This window comes from Lolium rigidum, chromosome 6, assembly GCF_022539505.1.
Source record: "Lolium rigidum isolate FL_2022 chromosome 6, APGP_CSIRO_Lrig_0.1, whole genome shotgun sequence".
Taxonomy (NCBI): domain Eukaryota; kingdom Viridiplantae; phylum Streptophyta; class Magnoliopsida; order Poales; family Poaceae; genus Lolium; species Lolium rigidum.
This window is the reverse complement of record NC_061513.1, coordinates 108,425,293-108,445,749: the sequence shown is the minus strand read 5'-3', so window position 1 is coordinate 108,445,749 and position 20,457 is coordinate 108,425,293. Positions and strand designations below refer to the sequence as shown.

The 20,457-nt window shown below is 44.1% G+C and overlaps 3 protein-coding genes across 5 annotated transcripts; 1 reads left to right on the top strand and 2 right to left on the bottom strand.

Annotated features, from left to right (window-relative positions):
- Positions 1-4,606: 4,606 nt before the first annotated feature.
- LOC124668250 (protein ALP1-like) lies at positions 4,607-6,259 on the bottom strand. The gene is made up of 2 exons (XM_047205424.1): positions 5,506-6,259; positions 4,607-5,419 (listed from the first exon to the last, which is right to left on the bottom strand). The coding sequence occupies exons 1-2, from the start codon at positions 5,986-5,988 to the stop codon at positions 4,721-4,723; spliced, it is 1,182 nt and encodes a 393-aa protein (XP_047061380.1). The 5' UTR covers positions 5,989-6,259; the 3' UTR covers positions 4,607-4,720.
- Positions 6,260-7,421: 1,162 nt separating this feature from the next.
- On the bottom strand, positions 7,422-16,558 carry LOC124665318 (putative RNA-binding protein YlmH). Of its 3 annotated transcripts, none has more exons than XM_047202734.1 (11): positions 16,209-16,313; positions 10,334-10,465; positions 10,177-10,250; positions 10,004-10,109; positions 9,835-9,903; positions 9,358-9,422; positions 9,144-9,242; positions 8,877-8,976; positions 8,247-8,359; positions 7,982-8,115; positions 7,422-7,552 (listed from the first exon to the last, which is right to left on the bottom strand). In XM_047202734.1, the coding sequence occupies exons 1-9, from the start codon at positions 16,224-16,226 to the stop codon at positions 8,297-8,299; spliced, it is 726 nt and encodes a 241-aa protein (XP_047058690.1). In that variant the 5' UTR covers positions 16,227-16,313; the 3' UTR covers positions 7,422-7,552; positions 7,982-8,115; positions 8,247-8,296. The 3 variants fall into 3 exon arrangements, with proteins under 3 accessions (XP_047058690.1, XP_047058689.1, XP_047058691.1); XM_047202735.1 differs by lacking the exon at positions 7,422-7,552 and adding an exon at positions 16,398-16,558 and having other exon boundaries at positions 7,914-8,115; positions 16,209-16,318; XM_047202733.1 differs by lacking the exon at positions 7,982-8,115.
- Positions 16,559-16,673: 115 nt separating this feature from the next.
- LOC124663089 (pentatricopeptide repeat-containing protein At2g27800, mitochondrial-like) lies at positions 16,674-17,837 on the top strand. Its single transcript, XM_047200836.1, has one exon. It carries the CDS (start codon positions 16,674-16,676, stop codon positions 17,835-17,837), a length of 1,164 nt encoding a protein of 387 aa, XP_047056792.1.
- Positions 17,838-20,457: the final 2,620 nt, after the last annotated feature.

Here is a 20,457-nt window from a genome sequence, read left to right as displayed (position 1 = left end):
TCGCCGCCCTTGAACAACCTATAGCAGCAGGAAAGCCACCGGACACAACAGCAGATCACGAGTAGTGGCCATCGAGGCCCAAATGTAAAGTACTACCCCTATCCATAATTGGTTATTGTAAATTTGTCTAAATTTAGATGAATTTAGATATTTTTAGCATATAGATACATCCAAACTTAGATAAACCTTCTAGCACAATCTTTTATTGATGGAGGGAGCAGAAGACACGGTGCTTCATGTGAGGGTCCCTCCCTTGTCCCTTAAATATTTTGAAATTAATAACTTGTGCATTACTTACATCAATGCATGACGAGCGAATAAACTTCTACGATTTGAAGCAAAAGAAAAGAAGAGTGGCGAAGAGAGAAGAATTACGAGATTTTAAGCTGGCGCCAAGCCGAGATTCTCGTGTCGACCGGGAGGAAAAGGAGCAGAAGAGGACAGGATCGACAGCTTAAACAATCCGTCGTGCTCGCTTGGAGCCGATTGAAATGTCAGCAAAGGCTGCCAATCTATAGTCCATCCGTGACCAGGCGTGTGGCGCTGCCTACCGCCGTCGTGATCCCCGACAGCGACGATCCCAGATCTGGTCTGTGCGGCCGCCTCGCTCCACATCGCGCGCTACATGGCCGGACGGAGTCGCGTGAGTTCTTCCCGGCCGGTGCGTATGGAGCTGCTTGATCGCGCCGCCGTCGTGTTCCAGGACTCGGATACGACGACGATCGCGCTCGAATACAGGATGCTGCTTGCACGCCATATGTTACGTCCCTCGTGAAATGATCACGTTCTGTAGGCAGTGCAGTTAGCTTATCCAACTTGCTTCAAAAATTCAGATTGAAAAATACTTTCGACCCGCTTTACAATCGTACAAGATAACTTTTAAAAGAAAAGCAAAAAAGGTCCGTTGTGGCCATAACATAAAACAAGTCCAAAAAAATCCGAAGAAACCAAGCTCAAGCATAGGCGAAGGTGCAACGTCTCAGGACTGTGGTGCGTGCCATTTTACAACGATGATATTTTGCAACGACATTTTACACTGTGGTGCTATGGTCAGGTACGTGCATGATTTTTTTTTCGGAATTTTTTGATAAGTTTTTGATTTATTCTGATTTTTCGAAAAAATCGGGAGCAAATGCTCCCGGGAGCCAAATCGCTGCTCCCAAAAATTTATGTTTCTCCATTATTTTTCAAGTCCACAATTAAAACAGACGCAGCGACGAAAATTTTAGTCTCGGCGTTGTACTCATGACATTGATTCTAAGCGTGTCCGTTTCAGCAAAAGCACATGTGGTAGTGATCGGTTCTAACCGTTGGCCAATGGGAGGCCGAAACGTGTGAGAAAAAGATGGCTTGCTACCTAGCAGCACCTTGAGGTCATCGAGCAGTGTTAAGTTGACTCTTATTTTGGTCTACGAATTTACCCACCCTATGCAAAAGCAGAACATCACAAACATATCACCGTCAACATGTAAGAATATGCAGTGTGGTGTGACGTCCCAGTTGGACGCAGTGAATGAACTGGCAACTATCAACAGCCTAACCACGACAAGAGTACTTGACCATGGTTTTTTTTTCTCGAGTCAGCATGAAAAAAGCCTTACGTTCGAACATCACATTCGAGTTCATTGAATCACTGGATGGCAGGCCCTTTCGGCCAGGCCATGGTAGTACATAACATAACCTGGAATCTTTCGAATTGGTCAAGTCTTCGTTGGAAATACACTCAGGAGGCAAATGCACGTTCACCATCGGCTTAACGACAAGCAAAAGCTAAAGCACTGGGTTTGTGTATTTTAAAAGTGTGGGGAACGTAGAATCCAAGGGAACTTTCCGCATACTGTAGCGGCAGAGCCGATTCCGTCGCGACCGATCTCGCCGGCACATCCAGAACGGGCGTCTTTCCTGAAGGAGCGTCTGTTTTCAACAAGTTGTTGGTCTGTGCAGAAAACAAGAACTAGCAAATTGGGACTTGACACTCCATATAGATTAATACTACGGATTACGTTAATTAACACCCACATGCCGGAAAGAGCAACATCACGCCGGCCAAAAAGTAAAACTTGTCGTGCAAGGGTCCAAATTTGGATGATTTTGTTTTGGAAAGGGTTGTTCGCCCCTCCCCTGTTCCACTCATTCAACCCACTAAGGCACCGTTCGGTGCGCGGGAATTTCGTAGGAATTTTACGGGCCTGGATTCCTCTGGAAACTTTTCCTGCAGCTGCGTTCGCTTCGCAGGATTCGATCTAGACTATTCCGTGGGAAAGTCTCGCTCACCTGTACCTTTCACGGGAAAAATAACATCTACCCAAACCAAAGGAAACGCCTGGAGAAACTCTCTGTCCGTCCGCTCCGTCTTCGTCCCGCCCGTTTCCGTCTCCCTCTCGCCCAGTCTCCCGCCAAATCCCATGGACGACCAACCCTGGAGCATGCCCAACCGGCGAATCCGACCCCCTCCTCCGCCGCCTCCTCCCCATCTCACTCATGCCCCACCTCCTCTCCCTCCGTGGACACAAGGGCTGGAAGATCTAAAATTTGGGGGAAGTCAAGAGATCTTGCAAGGAACAGGTATGCTACTTGCTAGATCCGTTGAAATCCGTCAATATTAGGACAGATCGGTCTCTCTTCATATGGCCTGGTATCATAGTTTATTGGATTCGTTTTTGTTTGGTAGCTCTTTTTCTGCTAAACGCATGTCTCAAAAAATGGCAGGAGATCCCTAGTTCTGTTTGAATAATCAACGTTGATGTTAATAGGAGTTGGAATCAGTTCAGAGTCAAACAAGAATAGAATAGGCAGGCTAGATCAGATCAAGTAATATTTTGTGTCATTAGTCGAGTGGGTGCTTGTTGTCTCGTGCTTCTGCCCAAGTTGTAGAGTAGAATTAGAACTAGTTGTTAGTTAATTAGGTGCATATTAGATGGCTAGCCGTGGATTCACTAGTTTCACGGTAAGGAAGAGTCTATTTTGTGATTGTTTGACTGAATAACCACAGCTGCTGTTTGTGATTGCCTCACTGAATAACCTGCTCCTTTTATTCGTGATTTCTTTCCTGAATAACCACCTCTTTTTAGTTGTAATTATTTCACTGATTAACCACTAAGAAACTTTAAAATATATGTTACTAAATTTTAGTTCTTACATATGTCATCAGGAACCACCAAGAATTGTCCTAGAGCCAGGTGGAATCACAAGATGAAGTCTTATCTTATTGAGCTCTTAAAAGAACATGATACTCCAAGATATCGAACACAAAATGCATGGAGCAAAGAGGCTTGGAAAAGTATCGTGGATGCATTCAATTTGAAATTTGGTTTGTCGTTTGCATCAGCTCAGGTCAAACAAAAGGAGCAGGATATGAAGAAAGATTTTAAAGTTATAAAAGACTTGCTATCTGAAAGTGGTTTTGGTTGGGATCCTGATAGAATGATGGTGGTTGCTCCAGATGATGTTTGGGCCGGATTACGGGCACGCAAAAACAAAGACGCCCTCCAATGGCAAGACAAGTCATTCCCATATTATGATGATCTCTTTGCTCTATATGATGGTGAGTTATAAATAATAATTGAGGTTATTTCTTATGTTTTGTTCTACAGCCGAGGTTCTGATGTACATACATTGCGTAGGACGTTATGCTCAAGGAAGGAGTTGTCGTGGCATGGATTTATATGCGAAGAAAGCAACACAACCCTCTCAGGCTTCTGCATCATATTCGCAGCAACTGCAAGATCCCGAGGAGAATTTGCACTCACCTACGCCAGACCTACCTGCTGCGGGTGGATCATCCATGCACTTTGGTCCAGAAGAAGAAATTGGGAGCACTAATTGGTTCTCCAGCAATGATCCATTGGACCAAGCGACAGCAAACTCACCTCCCGGTAATGATTCTGCAATACATGTTCTATTACCAGATGCAGTTCCAAGACCAGCTTACTCTAATGAAGCCCCACACAACTCAATGGAACATCCAGAAAATGTACGCAAAACTCATCAGCAATCTAATTCTGCTCCAAAGCTTACCAATGCAAGACAAGTGAAAAAACAGAAGACAAGACATGGTAACGATGATTTCCATGAGAGGTACTTGAGCCTCAAAAGGGAAGAGATAGACCGACTTGTAGCCATTGAAGAGAGGAAAGCAGAGGATCCATATAGCATCCAAAAATGCATTACTGCACTTGAAGGCTTGAAAGATTTAGAAATTGGAGATATCCTAAAAGCGGCTGACCTCTTCACCGACAATAAGAACAACAGAGAGGTATTTTTATCTTTTTCAAATGATGCATTACGGTTGGCTTGGCTGACCAGAAAAATTCAGCAAACCTAGACAAATGGTTATGGAAATATGCTCCTCGTTGTAGTCCTTTTGTGTACATATTCCTGGACACATGTAGTACGTGCCTAGGGAAGGATGTTAGCTTTTGTGTATGTGTTCCTGGACACATGTAGTACTTGGCTATGGAAGGATGTTCGCTTTTGTGTATATGTTCCTGGACACATGTAGTACTTGGTTAGGGAAGGATGTTAGCTTTTGCATATGTGTTCCTGAATGCATGTGGTGCTTGGCTAGGGAAAGATGTTAACTTTTGTGTATATGTTCCTGGTAATGTAATGTTAAATGGAACTTTATTACATGTCCTTCTGAATGAATATAAGTAATTCAGTACAAACCAGATTGTTTCGGTTACATACATAGATTGAATCACATTTAGTACAATATAAATCATCTTCTTGCAATGTAGTCGTCCCACATTGCTTTTGCCATGGCATCTCGCATAGCATTTCCAGCTTTCCGCAGGCTGTTAAATGCAGGCACATCAACATTGTATTGAGTATCTCCGTCTGGTACAGCCTCCATATTACTTTCATCGATATCTTCAGTACATCTTTCAGGCAATGTCATGTCTCCATTATGTAGTCGTATGAAATTGTGCAGTATACAACAAGCCATAGAAATATCAACCTGGGTGTTAATATCATATGATGTAGCAGCCTTCAATATGGCATACCTCTTCTTTAATATGCCAATGATTCTCTCAATATGATTTCGAAGTTGAGCATGGCGAAGGTTGAATAGTTCTTGGTAGGATTGTGGCTTTTGTCGGGCTCTTCCTTGTTCTTGCAAATGGTATCTAGTTCCCCTATATGGAGCAAGGAATTGAGGTGTGTTTGCATATCCGGCATCCACAAGATAGAATTTACCAGGGGGTACACTAAATCCATGATTAAGTGCATCTTGTAGAACTCTTGCATCTGATGCAGAGCCCTCCCAACCAGGATGTACCCACACAAATTTTAGATCAAAGTCACATGCAACCATTGCATTTTGTGAAAGACCTTGTTTTCTATTTCTGTATGGATCTTGTTGTCCATCTGGAATTGTCATGGGAAAGTGAGTACCATCGATAGCTCCGATACAGTTCTGCAAATTTTATGATTTAATTAGATATATGTACACATCAAAATATCTTACTAGCAATTTATGATGGAGGAACTCAGGATTAGTACCTGAAAGTATGAAAACTTTTGCTGCCTTAATATCCGATGTGGGTGCAGAGAAGGCATCCGTATGTAGTTGCATGCCAGAGATGTAATTGCATTGAGCACAATGTGAAAGTAATAACTAACTGTTGATCCACTGCGCTCAAATCTATCTTGCACTGTTCGGTTGCTTGCATTCTTTGAAACTGTGTACAAGAACATACCTACTTGCTCTTCCACAGATACATATGTTCCATCTTCAAGCTTGCACTTCTCACGCAACTTCTGAACCAAAGCCTGGAAAATCTCTCTCTCCATATGGAAACGTCTTTGGCATAAGACCTCATGGCCGGTAAGAGTTTCATGTATGTATGTAGCTCCAGTGAGGATGGATGTATGTATTGGTTTCTTTTGGGATGATTGGGAAGAGGTACTGCCTTCTACTTCAGGGAGTATGAGGAAAAGAAACTCATCTTCATTTTCTGAACGCCTTCGGTAGCTTGAATTCATCTGTTGTCAATGAAAATATGCTAAATATGTGATGTGTATGCCCAGGAGTGAGAACCAAATTTGTTATGTGTATGCCCAGATGTATGTTGCATATGATGCATGTTTATATAGAGATGGTGAAAGGGAGCATATAACGGCTAGCATGTAACGGTCGGCTCTGTTTCCTGGAATCTTTCCTGTGTACCGAACACATGCAAGTACCTCCATTCCTTTGTTTTTTATTTCCATGGGTTTTCTCTCTCCACCCAATCATGTTCCCGTACAGGCTTTTCTTCCTCTGGATTCCAAACCTGTAGTCCGAACGAAGCCTAACAAACTTTTTCACCACGGTCCACTTCAAAGTCACCATACCAAATGCTCCTCTTGACCAAAATCAACCAACTACAATGATTAACCCCACTTGGTGTCAAAAATTTGTTGGTTTCTTTGCACTCCTCTAGTTTTCTGAATCTGAATCTTGTACATTTCAGTTTTCGCTGAAATACATCCCAGGTGGCCAGGTCTATGGCGATAGGAGCATGTGAGAGTGAGTAAGCTTTTTAGCATCACCTTCAAGGGGACTGGAAGGGCGCAGCTGTAGCTATAGTTCCCGGCCAATCAATTGGCCGGCTTAAATCAAACAACCCCTTGTCACGAGCTGTCAAGTATAACAATCAAGGTCCACAAAGTTGGGACACATGCACAGCACTCCTTTATGAAGATGCATGTGATGTCCTGCTTTTGTAGTCTAGTAGTATCTCATTGGATCAGATTGGATATCTCTGTGAAAGGATGCATAAGAGGGGCAAATAATTGCATTTTGATGGAACTGGAGACTGGAGACTTCCCTGCAGTGCTGGACTTATCCAAAGATCTATATATTTCCATGTTGCAAATGTAAATCCTGCAGGTCTAGCGTCATTGAGAATTAGATGAAACAATTCAGATGGTATTAGTAGGAGCTGTACAGGTGTGCTGACATAGCATTTCAAAAGTTCAAGTCCTCTTAAGACATTTGGTGGTTTACTTTTGAAAAAAAAAAACAAGATTGCATGAGCATCGATATATTGTTTGTAATCAAGAACATGAGATCAGCCTGAGTACTTAACAAAAATTATGCAACAGTATGGGTCATTTGCAGTTATCAAAACTGGATCTTTCAGTTAATTTGCAACTTGATGTTCTCGAAAACAAGGCATTTTTGCAACTTGGACACTGGAACAGGAAATCCAGTACAAGGAATATAACCCTCTGCAAAGCCTTTTTGGCATTAAAAAGGGGGTTGAAGCTACGACCCGTAGTTATCTCTGTACCCAAGTGCAAAGGTTTCCTATCACATCATTGTCACGACATATGGGTTCTGATTTAAATTGCTGGCTTTTGATCATTAATTTCATATCACTTTTTTTATCACTACAAATATGAAACAGAGGTTTGTTAGTATGAAAAGCCATATATATAGAAGCACCATTTGTGTTGGTTTTGAAATCGTACACTTTTTGTTTGGAAAGCATACTAATTTCCTTCTCGCCTCAAAGCAGAACAAGCCTTCACAGGAGTTGGGAGTTCATAGAGAACTTCAACCCTGCAAAATCCAATTAGACTATATCAGTGATAGCTGAAACATGAAGAACTCTGATGACAACATATTTTATAAGCGTACATGCAGCTACCCACGTTTGCATACATGATATCATTTACTTCATCAATACATCCAAAACACATGGATGTACAAGTATAAGCAAACTGCGTACCTACAAAACCATTTCATTCTCAATTTCATCTTGAGTGAAGAGAAATAAAGATATAGCTGTCGCATATACTTTACGCTACTTGTTCACTTGTCCTTTTACATTCTAAATAACATGGTTGCGTTTCCTCGTAAATTTTTGCAGGTAAGCAAAGGTAGGCAGCTGCCCCCTTATGCTTGTATGGGCAACTGAGCATTCACGAACTCTGATAGTGAAGCATAGAGTAAAGAGTTCAGGATCCCAAATATGTTAAGCAAGCACACCATAAGTAAATGATATCATAAGTAAATTGTTATTTCCATCATATCATATGCCCTTTTGTACTGCCTCAGTGATGACTCAGCAATATAAGACGCCCTAAATCTATATTGACAAGTTTCTATGGAATTGTTGAACCCTGCCAAGTTAAGCAAAAAAAGTGATTATTTGATGAATCTTCAGAACATAATAATCCCAGCAACATTTTTAACTTTGCTACTTGAATCGTGAACAAGAGAATATTCACATAATAGGTGTCAAAGTGCATACCATTCATCTGAGACAGGTATTGTTGAGCGAACAGTTGATTGTTCATGGACCTACAGATATTGAATCAGCTGAACTACATATTTGCCTCTCTTCGTAGTCTCGATTTCTCCAATCTACAGAAAATACATAACTTGAAATAACTGAGGGCGTATAACACAGGTTGCTATAAATCAATAAACTTTCTCAGGATTATACATCTGTAGTAGTATTAATGCATCTTCCATAGCATGTTATAATAGATATTTTTGCATATCATCCGAGGGAAAGATCCAATCACCAGCATGTATCAACAAAGATGTAATGAATCATAAAGGTTGTAGTTTTCTCATTTAATGTTTTAGGGTTATGGTTCGCAGAATAAGAAAGGATCGGATTGAAACAACAGCAAATATCACACATATGGAATGAGGAATCCAACTTAATTGACACATACAATATGATGCAAGACCCAACATATCCTTGAAAACATGCACCGATGGAATGCCTCTCAAACACAAAAAAAAATAGTTCAGTGCAGAGTGAATTAGGTGCCAACAGTAACACCACAATTTGTTTGACTTGCTTGAGAGAACTCAATACTTATCAGACATTTACTACAAAAAGGAAATAACTGGTGATGTTTTTTTTTACCTTCAATCTCCCCAACCCACTGACAGAAACAACATCTCCAGCTTTGAGGGTAGCTCCACTTTTCGTAACCACTGACCAATTCACACGGACATCTCCAGAACTGAACAAACAGAAATGCATGCTTATAATGAATTGCAGTCTGCTCACTAAACATGCAACAGACTAACGGCACTGTCCAGTATACATAAGAGAGTTCCAACTATCGATGTTATGGTAAAAATACCTTACTGAACATAAATTAGTAAATTAGCAGCTAATCATTCATACCTCATCATGCTACCAAGCTTTGTGCGTGAGATTTTAAATCCTGCACTGGCCACAGCATCAACCCGAAGTGATGATTCTACAGTTTTAGAAGATTTGGTCCTGCACTTTAAATAATAGAGTTGAGTAGTTTTCTTCAGGGTATTACATCATAAAATTCTGTCATCCTAAGCATGCAGTATATGCACTAAGATATGAAATGACGTTTGAAACAAACCTTGGTGGCTCATACTCTATAGCAAGCAATGGAATCTGGGTGCATGAAATACCAACTTTCCCCACCTGTTCAATAAAATCCCGTTCAGAGTAAAACCATAATCAAAAGAATATGTATAATTTGCATAACAAATATAGTATTGAAAACTTCATGAACATCAGTCAAAGCTCATGAGAAGATCTGGGTGGAAACTCATAAATACAAGACTAACATGAAATGATTTTCTTGGGGGTGATGTAACTGACCATAAAAACTAATATTGCAATGTGCTCCTGTTTCTTAATATAATGAGTTGAAAATAGATATAACAACCTGTAATATATGGTCATGTGCTCTGGATAACATTTAATGCATGGCACTGAATCATATATTCAGATTTCAGATATTTTCTGTCATACAGATAGGCACATAACTGAGAATGCACATATCCAGCTCGGGTAAACGAGAAAGCAGCAACACAACTAGGGAGATGCCTACCTTTTCTAGTGTGGAAGTCAGATAATCAACAAGTTCTGGATCAACAATGACCTGAGCACCTCTTTCGCCCTAATAAGAAAAGCAAAGAGATATCTCGAACAATGATAATGTGAAAAGGGACAAGGTGGACATAACATCCAGGAAATGAGTATTTGGGGAAAGTGTGGACCTGCAAAAGTATATCTCCAACTTTCTCCCTTGTTATTCCTGCCCCAAGAATAGCACCAAGAAAGTCACCATGAGAACAGGGTTCCAATCGGAAGTTTCCGGATATGCTGGGAAAGGCCTCAAAGTCAGCTTACATAAAAGATGGTGATAGCTACAATATAAAGTCGAGAAAACCTCAAAGCAGCAACTACATCTGGGTTACTTCTCATAGCGTCTGGATGTCCAACTGAAATTCGGCACCGCTCAGCCTAGATAAATATAAACCGTAGAGATGAGGAAAAACAAGGTATATAATATAAGCTATTAACCAGTCCTTTGTATTGAATTCTACCTGTGGATAACCCCCCTGAGCTACTGCTTTGATATCAGCTAACTTCTCGATTGCCAGCATAGCCTCCTTTATGATAGGCGGAGTAAGAAAACTGGTGTGGAAGACATCTCTTCGTTGGGAAGCCATTTGTGCCTGCAAAACAACCCGGAAAGGAATATTTATCTGGATGGCAAGGTTGGATAATGGCTGCATGGTACAGGTAATAACATTCAGGAAAGCTGGAACTATAGATGATTTTTGTGTGGCCTTTTGCCTCAAATTATGGTATTTTTGTGAGGTTTATATATATCTTTTCTTCTCTATTCAAGTCCATAAAATAGATTTGATTGACAAATCCAATCAATCAACTAGATCGTTTGCTATTTATTGATTCCTGGGTTGGGTAACCCCAACATTTGCTTTGCTTGGACATCAGGCTATGGCACAGCTATTCCCTTGATGTTTACTCTCTATTTAAAGGGAAAGGAATTTCTCACTATACTAAAATTTCCAATTTGGCATGTTTACCAGAGTTCAAGTACCAACCATCAGAAACCTTCCTCAGGTGCTATTTAAGGTCAGATTGGACTATTAATATTTCCGTTTTCCTGATCCAGGTTCACCCTGGACGCATACACTGCCCGAATCCAACGCGTGAATCGACTTGTAAATAAGTTGGTTGATCTACTTTACTGGTTCCAGGATGGAAGCAGTATCAAGCTGGTCATTCCTCGATTGGCATCCGGAAGTCCAAAACAAGGAAAGCAGAAAAGTCACACATGCCACATAACCGAAAGATTAAATCATTGGTCAATTTTTGCTCCACATCCAGTAGTGATGTGTTGTTGCAGAATCAGGTGCTACACAGGGATAATTCTTCTAGCCATGGTATGCCTTCATGTATATTTCTTTGTGTCTGATCCAATCTAGCACTAATGATTTAGCGAACTGAGCTTGGTGGAACTGGGGTAGCACAATGCAACTACTTTTTTCATGTGAGTTGCGGCTAAGCTTCTTTAAGATGTATTCAAGGCAAGGCGAACCTACACACTGAAACACGTAATATGGCCAGAGCTGCGATAGCTAATTTGAAACGGAGGGAGTAGTCAACAAGCAAGTTTGTGTAATAGATGCCTTTGGCGTAGTTTCTTATTATGAGTTGTATCAGGAACTGAAACGCTGATTAGCTAGCTATCTTCTTTGTTTACTAGTAGCAAGGTGTGATGGGGTCGATATCAATAGCTGTGCAGAGGCCGAAGGAGGAGCTGAAGAGTGGATGCAGAGAGAGGGAGGGAGGTAGACAAGGCCTTAGAGCATCCCCACTCGTTGGCGCTCCCCACGTCCAAATCCGGCGAAATTTTCGTCCGGATTGGAGGAAGATTTGGCGTGGGGAGGAGTAGTTTCCCAGTCGTGTGCTCCCCAAGCGGCGTTTCTCGGGAAAAAAGAGGATGGCTCGGGGAATCCGGACGAAAGAGGAGACACGTGGGCGTGGGCGGTTGGTTTAGCTTCATCCGGAGTCCCCGGGAGACCCCCGGGAAACCGAGGATGGCATGGGGAGTCCGGACGAAAATAGGCTCAAATCCGGACCAAAACGAGGAACTGGGGGCCTGACTGGGCCGTTTTTCGCCGTCCGGATGAAAAAAAGTGGCCGTGGGGGGCTCTGTGGGGAGACGAGTGGAGATGCTCTTACTTTTAAGTGAGCTGATAAAGATTGATCTTGTAAGCCTGTCCAAATATGTTAATTTGTCCGTTCGGTTATGGTAGCCAAAAACACATCAGTTAGTGCTGCTTGATGGTGTCCTTATTCTGGCACTTTAAGGTGAGGATTTTACCAGATGCAGATTAATGTTTAGAGCTTATACAATGCAAATGTTAATTTGTAGATTATGGAACCCAAACAGCTCTTTAGAAATCTTATATATGTGTGTTTTTGTTTTTGGACAGTGCATGGTCTTAGACCTGGCTAAAATATTAGTTATTCATTCTCTATTGAATAATCTTCTTGAAGATGTTTAGGGATAGTGCGTGTTCTGTTGAATAATCCTTATAAGGGCTACATGATGATTTTATAATTTAGTGAAAACGTAGGTGATTCCAGCATTTGGTCTCTGATGTTGATCAATCATTGTGGCTACAAATGCAGGCAATAAAAACTGTTCATACATATTTTATTGGCTTTATTTGACCTGGCTTATACTCTGTATGAAAACAAACATAAATAAGAAATTATAACTCTCATTAAAATGTTAGTGCTTAATTTCAATGTTAGTCGAGACTTCCATTACACTTGCGTGATTAGTATAATACAAAGCACAGATTTCTTAGAATCGCACCATGGTTGTAATGAATATGTTTTGGTTCATAAACTGTCATGATGTTTTGATAAGATATACAGCTTCATAACTTCAAGACTTGTGTTGGACGTGCACATTTACTAGTGAATATGCAAAGATGAAGAGATATGTTATGTTTTAACCATATGTGACATTATAGGATATATCAGGATTAGCTTTATTTTTCCCTTTTTCCCCGAATTGAGAGGCCATTGCCCCGCTTTTCATTAACTGAAACCGATAAATACAGAAGTTTTAGATGTTTTCGCTCTAAGACTTTGCCACAGCAAAGCCTCCAAATCTACAGCAGCAAAGCTACTGTCGCTACTCACTAGAGCTTTCTCCAAGAGCCAACTGCTGAACCAACACCAACATACAGACCGTCACATCCAGCTACTACAAGTTCCAGGAACATTTAAAGGATTACAAAGTCACAGAAGCTTCAGAATCAGCAGACCACAGAGCCAAGCATATCAGCTATATTTCCTCTCTACAGCTTATATCCGTTGAACTTCAACATCTATATTTACCAATTCTATAACTCCTGCCACTTGGTATACCTTAAAAGAGGCAATTGTAGCATTCATATTCTATTATTATGAAGGCACTTACCAAGAGAAAGGTTGTGTTTTCACTAATGAAATAGACAATATTATTGACTTCATCTGTTATACTCTAACAGCGAAACAGCTAGCTAAGACCAAATACATCCCATTTTCCCCTAATATTCATATACAAACAATACTCTGCTATAGAGGAAGCATCAGCCAAGTGAACACTGATAGATCTGATCGAGAGTGGAGGTACACCCTCTTCACATCCGAAGTGCATGTGTAATAAACAACACCTCCCCTCACAAGCCTGGAACAAACCCACGAGGAATCTCCGCCTCGTCCATATCTGCAAAGTGGTTCAGCCCCACCTTGTAGCTAACACCAGAATTGTTGGTCCTGTGCACACCTTGCAGTCCTCTTGAATATCTTGAACCGCTGCTGCATCTCAGCGCGATCACGGGACACGCCATGATACTTGCACCAGTACTCATACTTGGCCCATAGTGCTTCATCTGACTTGAGGGTCTCCTCGGTGACAGCGAGAGCCCGTCGAACTTCTTCTGGGATGGTACAGCCATACTCGATCTCGTGCCCGTTACCTGGGGGAGTGACGCCAGTACAGATGCGCTGGCCAGTCAGGTAGAGCGGCAGGGGGTGATATGGGGAGAAGGGGCGACTGCAACCTCCAATGGCCGCCGGAGAGGCGCCGCATGCGACGGCTGCCCGCACGAGCTTGGACGCGATGGAAGCCATGTCCTAGGTCGTAGGGGTTGGATCTGGATATCGGGTTGGTTCGGTGTGGGCTCTAAATATATGGAGGACCTCTCGGCTAGAGCCGGGAGAGCCGCAGCTCCTCCCGATAAGATGTCTTTATCTACACAACCTGAAGCTCTTGATGCCTTCTCAAATTGTGGGAAGAAGCCCCAAAATCCACTGAATCAAACAAGAAATGGGCTTTGCATCTAATAGATCCACAGATGGCTAACTTCATGTGGAATGATGAGGAAGGCAATCACAAAATTAACCTAGGTAACTGGCCTTCCATCTGCATGAAAAAAGGATTTTGGAGGTTTGGGGATTCCCAACCTACAAGATTTAAGCATCTTCCTAATTGGATCTTGGATCAAAAGATACATCCAGAGTGAGCTGGAGAAAAGTTTTAGATGCTAAATACAACACAAAAAATTTAAATATACTATCATGACATGATCTCCACCTTCTGGAAAGGAGTGATGTGGGCATCAAAAGCACTTAAATTTGGTTATAAATGGAAAATCCGTAAAGTTTTGGGAGGACATCTGGTTTGGGAATTCTCCTTTAGCTACCCAATTTTGGGACCTGTATTTTGTTTCTAACCAACAAAACAAAACAATTTTTAAAATTTGAGATGGCCATGAGATTACGGGAAATTTTAGAAAGACTTTCACTCAGTGGCAAGAACTGCTGGAAGTGGCTATATCCATTTCTTTCTCCAATGAGGAGGACCAATTAATCTGGCAATACAATTCTTCTGGGGTTTATTCTTCTAGTTCCTTATATGCTATTATCAACTTTAGAGGGATTACCCCTGTTTATCTTCCTGCTGTTTGGAAACTCAAGATTTCACCTAGGGTTCAAGTTTTTCTCTGGCTCCTCCCAGAACAAGATTATGACTAGACATAACCTTAGAGCTAGAGAAATTCCAAAACCTATGGAATGTGAAATGTGCACTAAATTTGAAACTGTGCAACATCTCATGTTTGAATGTATTGTATCTAGAGCCCTTTGGGATTTGGTTGAAGAGGTTTTTGATGTGCATGTGTCCAATTTTGAATCCATTGCTACTAAATGGCTTTGTAATAAGAAATTCATGCATTTCAATGTAGTTTTCTCTGCTATCCTCTGGGGCTTGTGGCTAAATAGAAATAATCTTATGTTTAACAAGGTTACTTGAATTGAAATAGGTAAGGTGCCTGGTTTACTTCCTCCTTCGGGATTGGAAGAAACCTTTCAAGGATCTAGAAAATGGAAAAAAAACGTTTAATTCATGGACATGCTGCTGGCCAATTTGAAAGCTCCACTCTGCCTCCCTGTGGGGTGAGATGCCCCACCTTCGACTGGATATCCTCCTGGAACTCGAGCTATGAAGGAAGGGCAACACTTACGTATCTCCTCGACAGTCCTGGTGAATCACACAAAATCCATGTGGTGATGTGATCTTCAGGAAAGCGCAAAGAAGAAATGCCCCGGGGAGTCGTCGGTGAAGGAGAAATTCAGATGGAAAGCTGAAGGGCATCCTATCCTTTTCCTGCTCTGGACTGTTTGAGCTGTAGTTTTAAGTAGACATGTTCTAAGTTTTCGTTTAATCTGTACTACTGCTGCTGTTTTCGGAGGTAGCTGGTATTTCGGGAGTAGCTGGGATGGCAGCTACTTCCCCAGCGAGCTTTGAAAACAGGCAGATCGGTTTGTTTTATTTTTAGTTTTTTCCTGTTTCCTTTTTCCTTTTAGCGAACTTTAAACTCCATGTAAGGCATTGTTTGGTAGTGGCGATAATACTCTAGAGTATTGGGTGAATCTCTGATGTTATCCAATCCCCACAAAACCCCATCCCCAATCCACTAGGTAGGGATAGAGTATTGGGGATTAAAAAAATTACACTAAATTTGGGGAAAAGTGGGGATTAAACTCGCTCATACACTAGCACCAAACATGCATTGGGGATAAGTGAAAATTTGAAGTTTGGAGCGGATTATCCCCACTAATCCCCACTAAAACTCTACTACCAAATAAGCCCTAAAAGAATTTGGCTTCTTTTCTATGAAATGGAGCTGGGGAGTGATCTCTGTTGATTAAAAAAAATCAAACAAGAAATCCACACGCCAAATATGTACTGCATTATCATCAACCATCTAATTCCCGATAAACGGAAATTTTTTTTTTTTTGCGAAACATAAACGGAATGCTCACTAATTCGCGACGGTACTACTCTAGTTCAATGGAAAATAACAATGAGCTGGGAAAAGAGATAACCATATCCAGAATGTCCATGACTTCCTCGATTACATGCCTGTGCACGCTCCCCTTAGCGGATGAATCGCCCACCGCGGCCGCCGCGACGGCGAGGGCCACGCCACACTGCCCTGCTCATGGGCGGCCAAGTCGTAAACCACAGCTCAATCAGGGAGGGAATCAGACGAAGCAATGGGTTAGCGCGTGTACCTCGCGCGAAGAAGTGGAGCGGTGTGGAGACAGCACGGCGCCGGGAAGGGAAGTGGGGGAGTCGCCGGAGAGGCCTCGCCAACGCGACGGCCGCCGCCATCCTTTCTCAGTGCCGGCCAAGCCGCCTGTTCTTCCCCTTTTCTTTCTGTGACTGAAGCGTGTCGTGCTTGGCGGTCGCCCAACCGGGAGGGATTATGTTGTGCCGTTGTGGCATGGTAAGTCAGAAAATCTCAGAAAACCCGAATCCCCCGCCCAAATGCGCCCGCCGCCGCCGCGATGACCACGCTCCTCCGCCGCATCCTCTGCCCGGCGCCCACCCTCTCCGGCCGCCTCTTCTTCTCCACCTCCCGCCGCACCCCGCACCGCTTCCGCCGCAGCCACCGCGCCCCCATCTCCTCCCCCTCCCCGGACGCCGTCTCCGCGGCAATCGCCTCCCTCCCCACCCGCCTCACCCCACCGCTCCTCGCATCCTCCCTCGCCGCCACCTCCGACCTCCGCCTCCTCTTCCCGCTCCTCACCCACTCCCTCAACCTGCCCGCCTTCCGCCCCACCCCCGCCCCCTTCCTCGTCGCCGTCAAGCGCCTCGGCACCGCCGCCCTCTACCACGAGTTCGACCGCACCTGCGCGCTATTCTTCTCCCTCCTCCCGTCCCTCCCCTCCCCAGGTCCCCTCCTCCGCGCCGCGCTCTACTTCTACTGCGAGTTCCGCCGGCCCGGCAAGGCGTTCCACGTCTACACCCTCATGCGCGCCTCCGCCGACCCGGCGGCGCGCCCCGCCGCCGACACCTACCACACGCTCTTCGCCACGCTGCTGGCGCGCGGGGGCAGCGACTCCATGGTCCACTACATGTACATGGACACCGTCGCCGCGCTCTTCCGGCAGATGCTGGAGGAGGGCATCCCGCCGGACACCCGGTCGGTGAACGTGCTCGTCAGGGGCTACGCGCAGTCGCTGCACCTCAACGACGCGCTGCGCGTGTTCCACCAGATGGCGCCGCACTACGGGTGCCAGCCGGACGCCTTCACGTACAGCTACCTGGTGCACGGGCTCAGCGCGCAGGGCCGGACGGAGAACGCACGGGAGCTGTTCGACGAAATGCGGGCCAAGGGGATGGTGCCCACGGAGCAGGCCTGCAACGCGTTCGTCAGCGCGCTCGCGGTGGCCGGGGAGGTCGCGGAGGCTGAGCGGGTGATGTGGGAGCTGGCGAAGGCGGGGACGGTGGTGGATCATATCACGAGGAGGGCGGTGGTGGAGGAGCTGGGCAGGGCGGGGAAGATGGAGGATGCTGACAGAGTTGTCAGGAAGATGGAGGAGATGGGCATTCTGAGAGTAGCCGAGCGGCAAGAGCTCCTGGGTTCAATCCGCGACGAGTGTGGCGATGGCGACTACAGTACTGACGAGAGCATGAGGGGTGGTGATCGGCGACGGCGAAGAGGTTAGCATAGAATGTCATGTCGTAGGTTGATCAGTGCATCGGAGCTCGTCGAAGAAAGGATAGTACATGCGTGTTGACAAGTAGTTCCCTCTGCTTTTGGCTAGTACTATGGAAATGTAGTGCTACTACTAATTTTTTTTTGTTAATTCAATACAGTGATGCCAGTATTTTGTCCAAAGAAGTATACATACATCTAGGGTTGTACATGGTACGGATAATTTCCACTTCGAAGCCACATATGCATCCGTTTTTGAGGATATGGTATACGATTTTTCAAATCCGGCGGATACGGACATGGATGCGGATATTGATCATGCGGATATCCGGCGGATGTGGTAGCGGATATGGTATGGCTATTATCTGACGGATACAGATTATCCGCAGTTTTTTAGGATTATCCGGCTTGTTCAATTAGGATAATCCAATTATATTAGCCTATACCATTAGACCAAGTATCTAATTAGTCTTTATGTATGTTATAACCTAGTGTCAAGGTGGCATAAGTAGGACATCAAGAATGTAATGTTGAGAATTTGAATTTGTGATATCCCTTCCTACTTAGTCGGTTGCTTGCTTTTTTTAATGAAATAATAATAAGAAATGGCTGGAGAATCTTTACTACGACCTTTGTCTTTGTAATAAGTAATAAGATCGTCACATTGGTGATATTTTAAATTATTTACCACTCTTATGTTATTATTTTGAGGAAAAATACGTCTTCCACTTTGCATTCGCTCTGTTCCCGATCGACATCCATAGTTCGATATAATCCGTATCCGGTCATTATCGGCTCCGCTCTGAATCCAACAAAAAATTATGGTAAAGAATATAGAAAAAGCATTATCCGATCCGATCCGATCCGTTTACATCCCTACGTGGCTACATACATACCTCACAAGTATCTGAAAAAGGGCACCGAACCCTAGAGTCAAAATCGGCTCGTATAATCCTCTCAACCTGTGACCAAGATTGGGCTAAGCAAAGCCCCTCTAACCCCATCTTAAGCTGATTTCCAACGCGGTTTCGCAGACATTGTTATTTGACAGTTATTCCGAAGCTTAGAGCATCTCCGATCGCGGCACCCAAAGCGTCCCCCAAACGGATTTGAGGTGCGCTGGATAAAAAAAAATCTCCAACCGCGTGCCCCAAAGCCTCTTTTTATCTGGGGCGGCTCAATACTGTGTCCGACGCCCCGAGCCCGTCCCCGGTACACAGGGGACGCTCGGGGGACGCCGGACACACCGAAATGCGAGGCGGGGCATGGCAGGACCGACGCGTCAGTGGCACATTGAAGTTTAACCTAATCATCGCCTACCTCGCGACGAAAGTTATTGGCGCGTAGCGACGGTGCAGTTCCCGCAGAGGCGCAGCGAAGCGTCTTGTCTCGTCGCGCCTAGCTCTGCGTGCTGGTGTTAATGAGCGTCACCGTTCCCCCGCCTCCCTCCGGCCTATAAAAAGGGTCGCCCTCCCATCGTCCCTCACACACAAACCCTAACGCCTCTCTCCCTAACCCTAGCTGCCACCATCTCAAGAGTCGACGCCATGTCTGGTAGAGGCAGAGGTCGAGGTCGCGGCCGTAGTCGTGGTTGTGGCCGCGGCAGAGCTACACGCTCGTCGTTGCCTGCGATGTCGTCGTCTTCATCGTCAGATATGCAGGAGGAGGAGCGGCAAGTGTTGTTCGAATTCGTCGTCGTCCTCAAGGGCGACCCACTCGGCATCCAAAGGCTACCGGACAAGTTCGCCGACTTCGTCGCCGGTGACGAGCCAGCCTCGCTGCTGAAAGTGCATGGAGCCCCCATGTGTAGTTTTGGTAATTAATGACAATCCCTATGGACTAATGTTTGCATTGAGTTATATTTGTAGGAGTTTTCCATAGACAATGCTTGAACCATATGTTGGCTTCAAGGTTGCAATAAGAAGAAATTGATGAAGGATATCAAGTGTCAAGTATGTCTTGAAGATGAAGATGAAGTGAGCCCTCAAGTTACTTCAAGACATCAACATGATGAAGAATGAAGAAATAAAGTGCAAGTTCAAGATGAGCCAACTCAAAGAGATCATATGCTTGAAGCTTGCCATCCATATGTGACCATGGATATGTGAAGACGCACCAAAGAAGAAGCTCTCCCATAGTGGAGTATGGGGGAGCATTTCACATGACTTCATCAAGCAAGCACAATCAAAAAAGGCGTTCCATCTTGTTGCGGTCAAGTCCGTCATCATCAAGCTCAAGTGGAATGCGCAAGATTAAGGTTTGCTCTTGATAGGGTTTCTTTCTCACCGGTCTCATGGTGTAGTTGGAGACAGTTTAGTTTAGTTGTCGTACTATCAAGAGGGCTCTCGAGTGAGTAACTCGATCGTATCCTTCTGTCATCGTGGTGAACAGACAGATGCCATGGGATGGCTTAAGTTGGGGCCGAATGAACGCTAGAGGATTCGGGGGAGGGTTTGTGTTATGGATGGAGAGGTTTCCGGATGGATTCCTCAAGAACTTGGCCTTGGCCAAAGGAAGAAGATGATGAACACAAGAACAAGAACAGCACTAGATCTCTCTATTTCTTCATAACAAGTGCTTACAAGTTTTTGTCTACAAGATGTCTAATGCAGCATAACGTTTCCTGCCCG

What these genes read in the sequence shown, in the direction of transcription:
- LOC124668250 (XM_047205424.1), bottom strand. Translation starts at nt 5,988, where the DNA reads ATGAATTCAAGCTACCGAAGGCGTTCAGAAAATGAAGATGAGTTTCTT. An exon ending in AAAAGTTTTCATACTTTCAG is followed by an intron (nt 5,420 to 5,505) that starts GTACTAATCCTG and finishes TAAAATTTGCAG; the next exon opens with AACTGTATCGGAGCTATCGA.
- LOC124665318 (XM_047202735.1), bottom strand. Translation starts at nt 16,497, where the DNA reads ATGGCGGCGGCCGTCGCGTTGGCGAGGCCTCTCCGGCGACTCCCCCAC. An exon ending in GCTCCACTTCTTCGCGCGAG is followed by an intron (nt 16,319 to 16,397) that starts GTACACGCGCTA and finishes GCCCATGAGCAG; the next exon opens with GGCAGTGTGGCGTGGCCCTC. An exon ending in CTCAGGGGGGTTATCCACAG is followed by an intron (nt 10,251 to 10,333) that starts GTAGAATTCAAT and finishes ATATTTATCTAG; the next exon opens with GCTGAGCGGTGCCGAATTTC.
- LOC124663089 (XM_047200836.1), top strand. Translation starts at nt 16,674, where the DNA reads ATGACCACGCTCCTCCGCCGCATCCTCTGCCCGGCGCCCACCCTCTCC.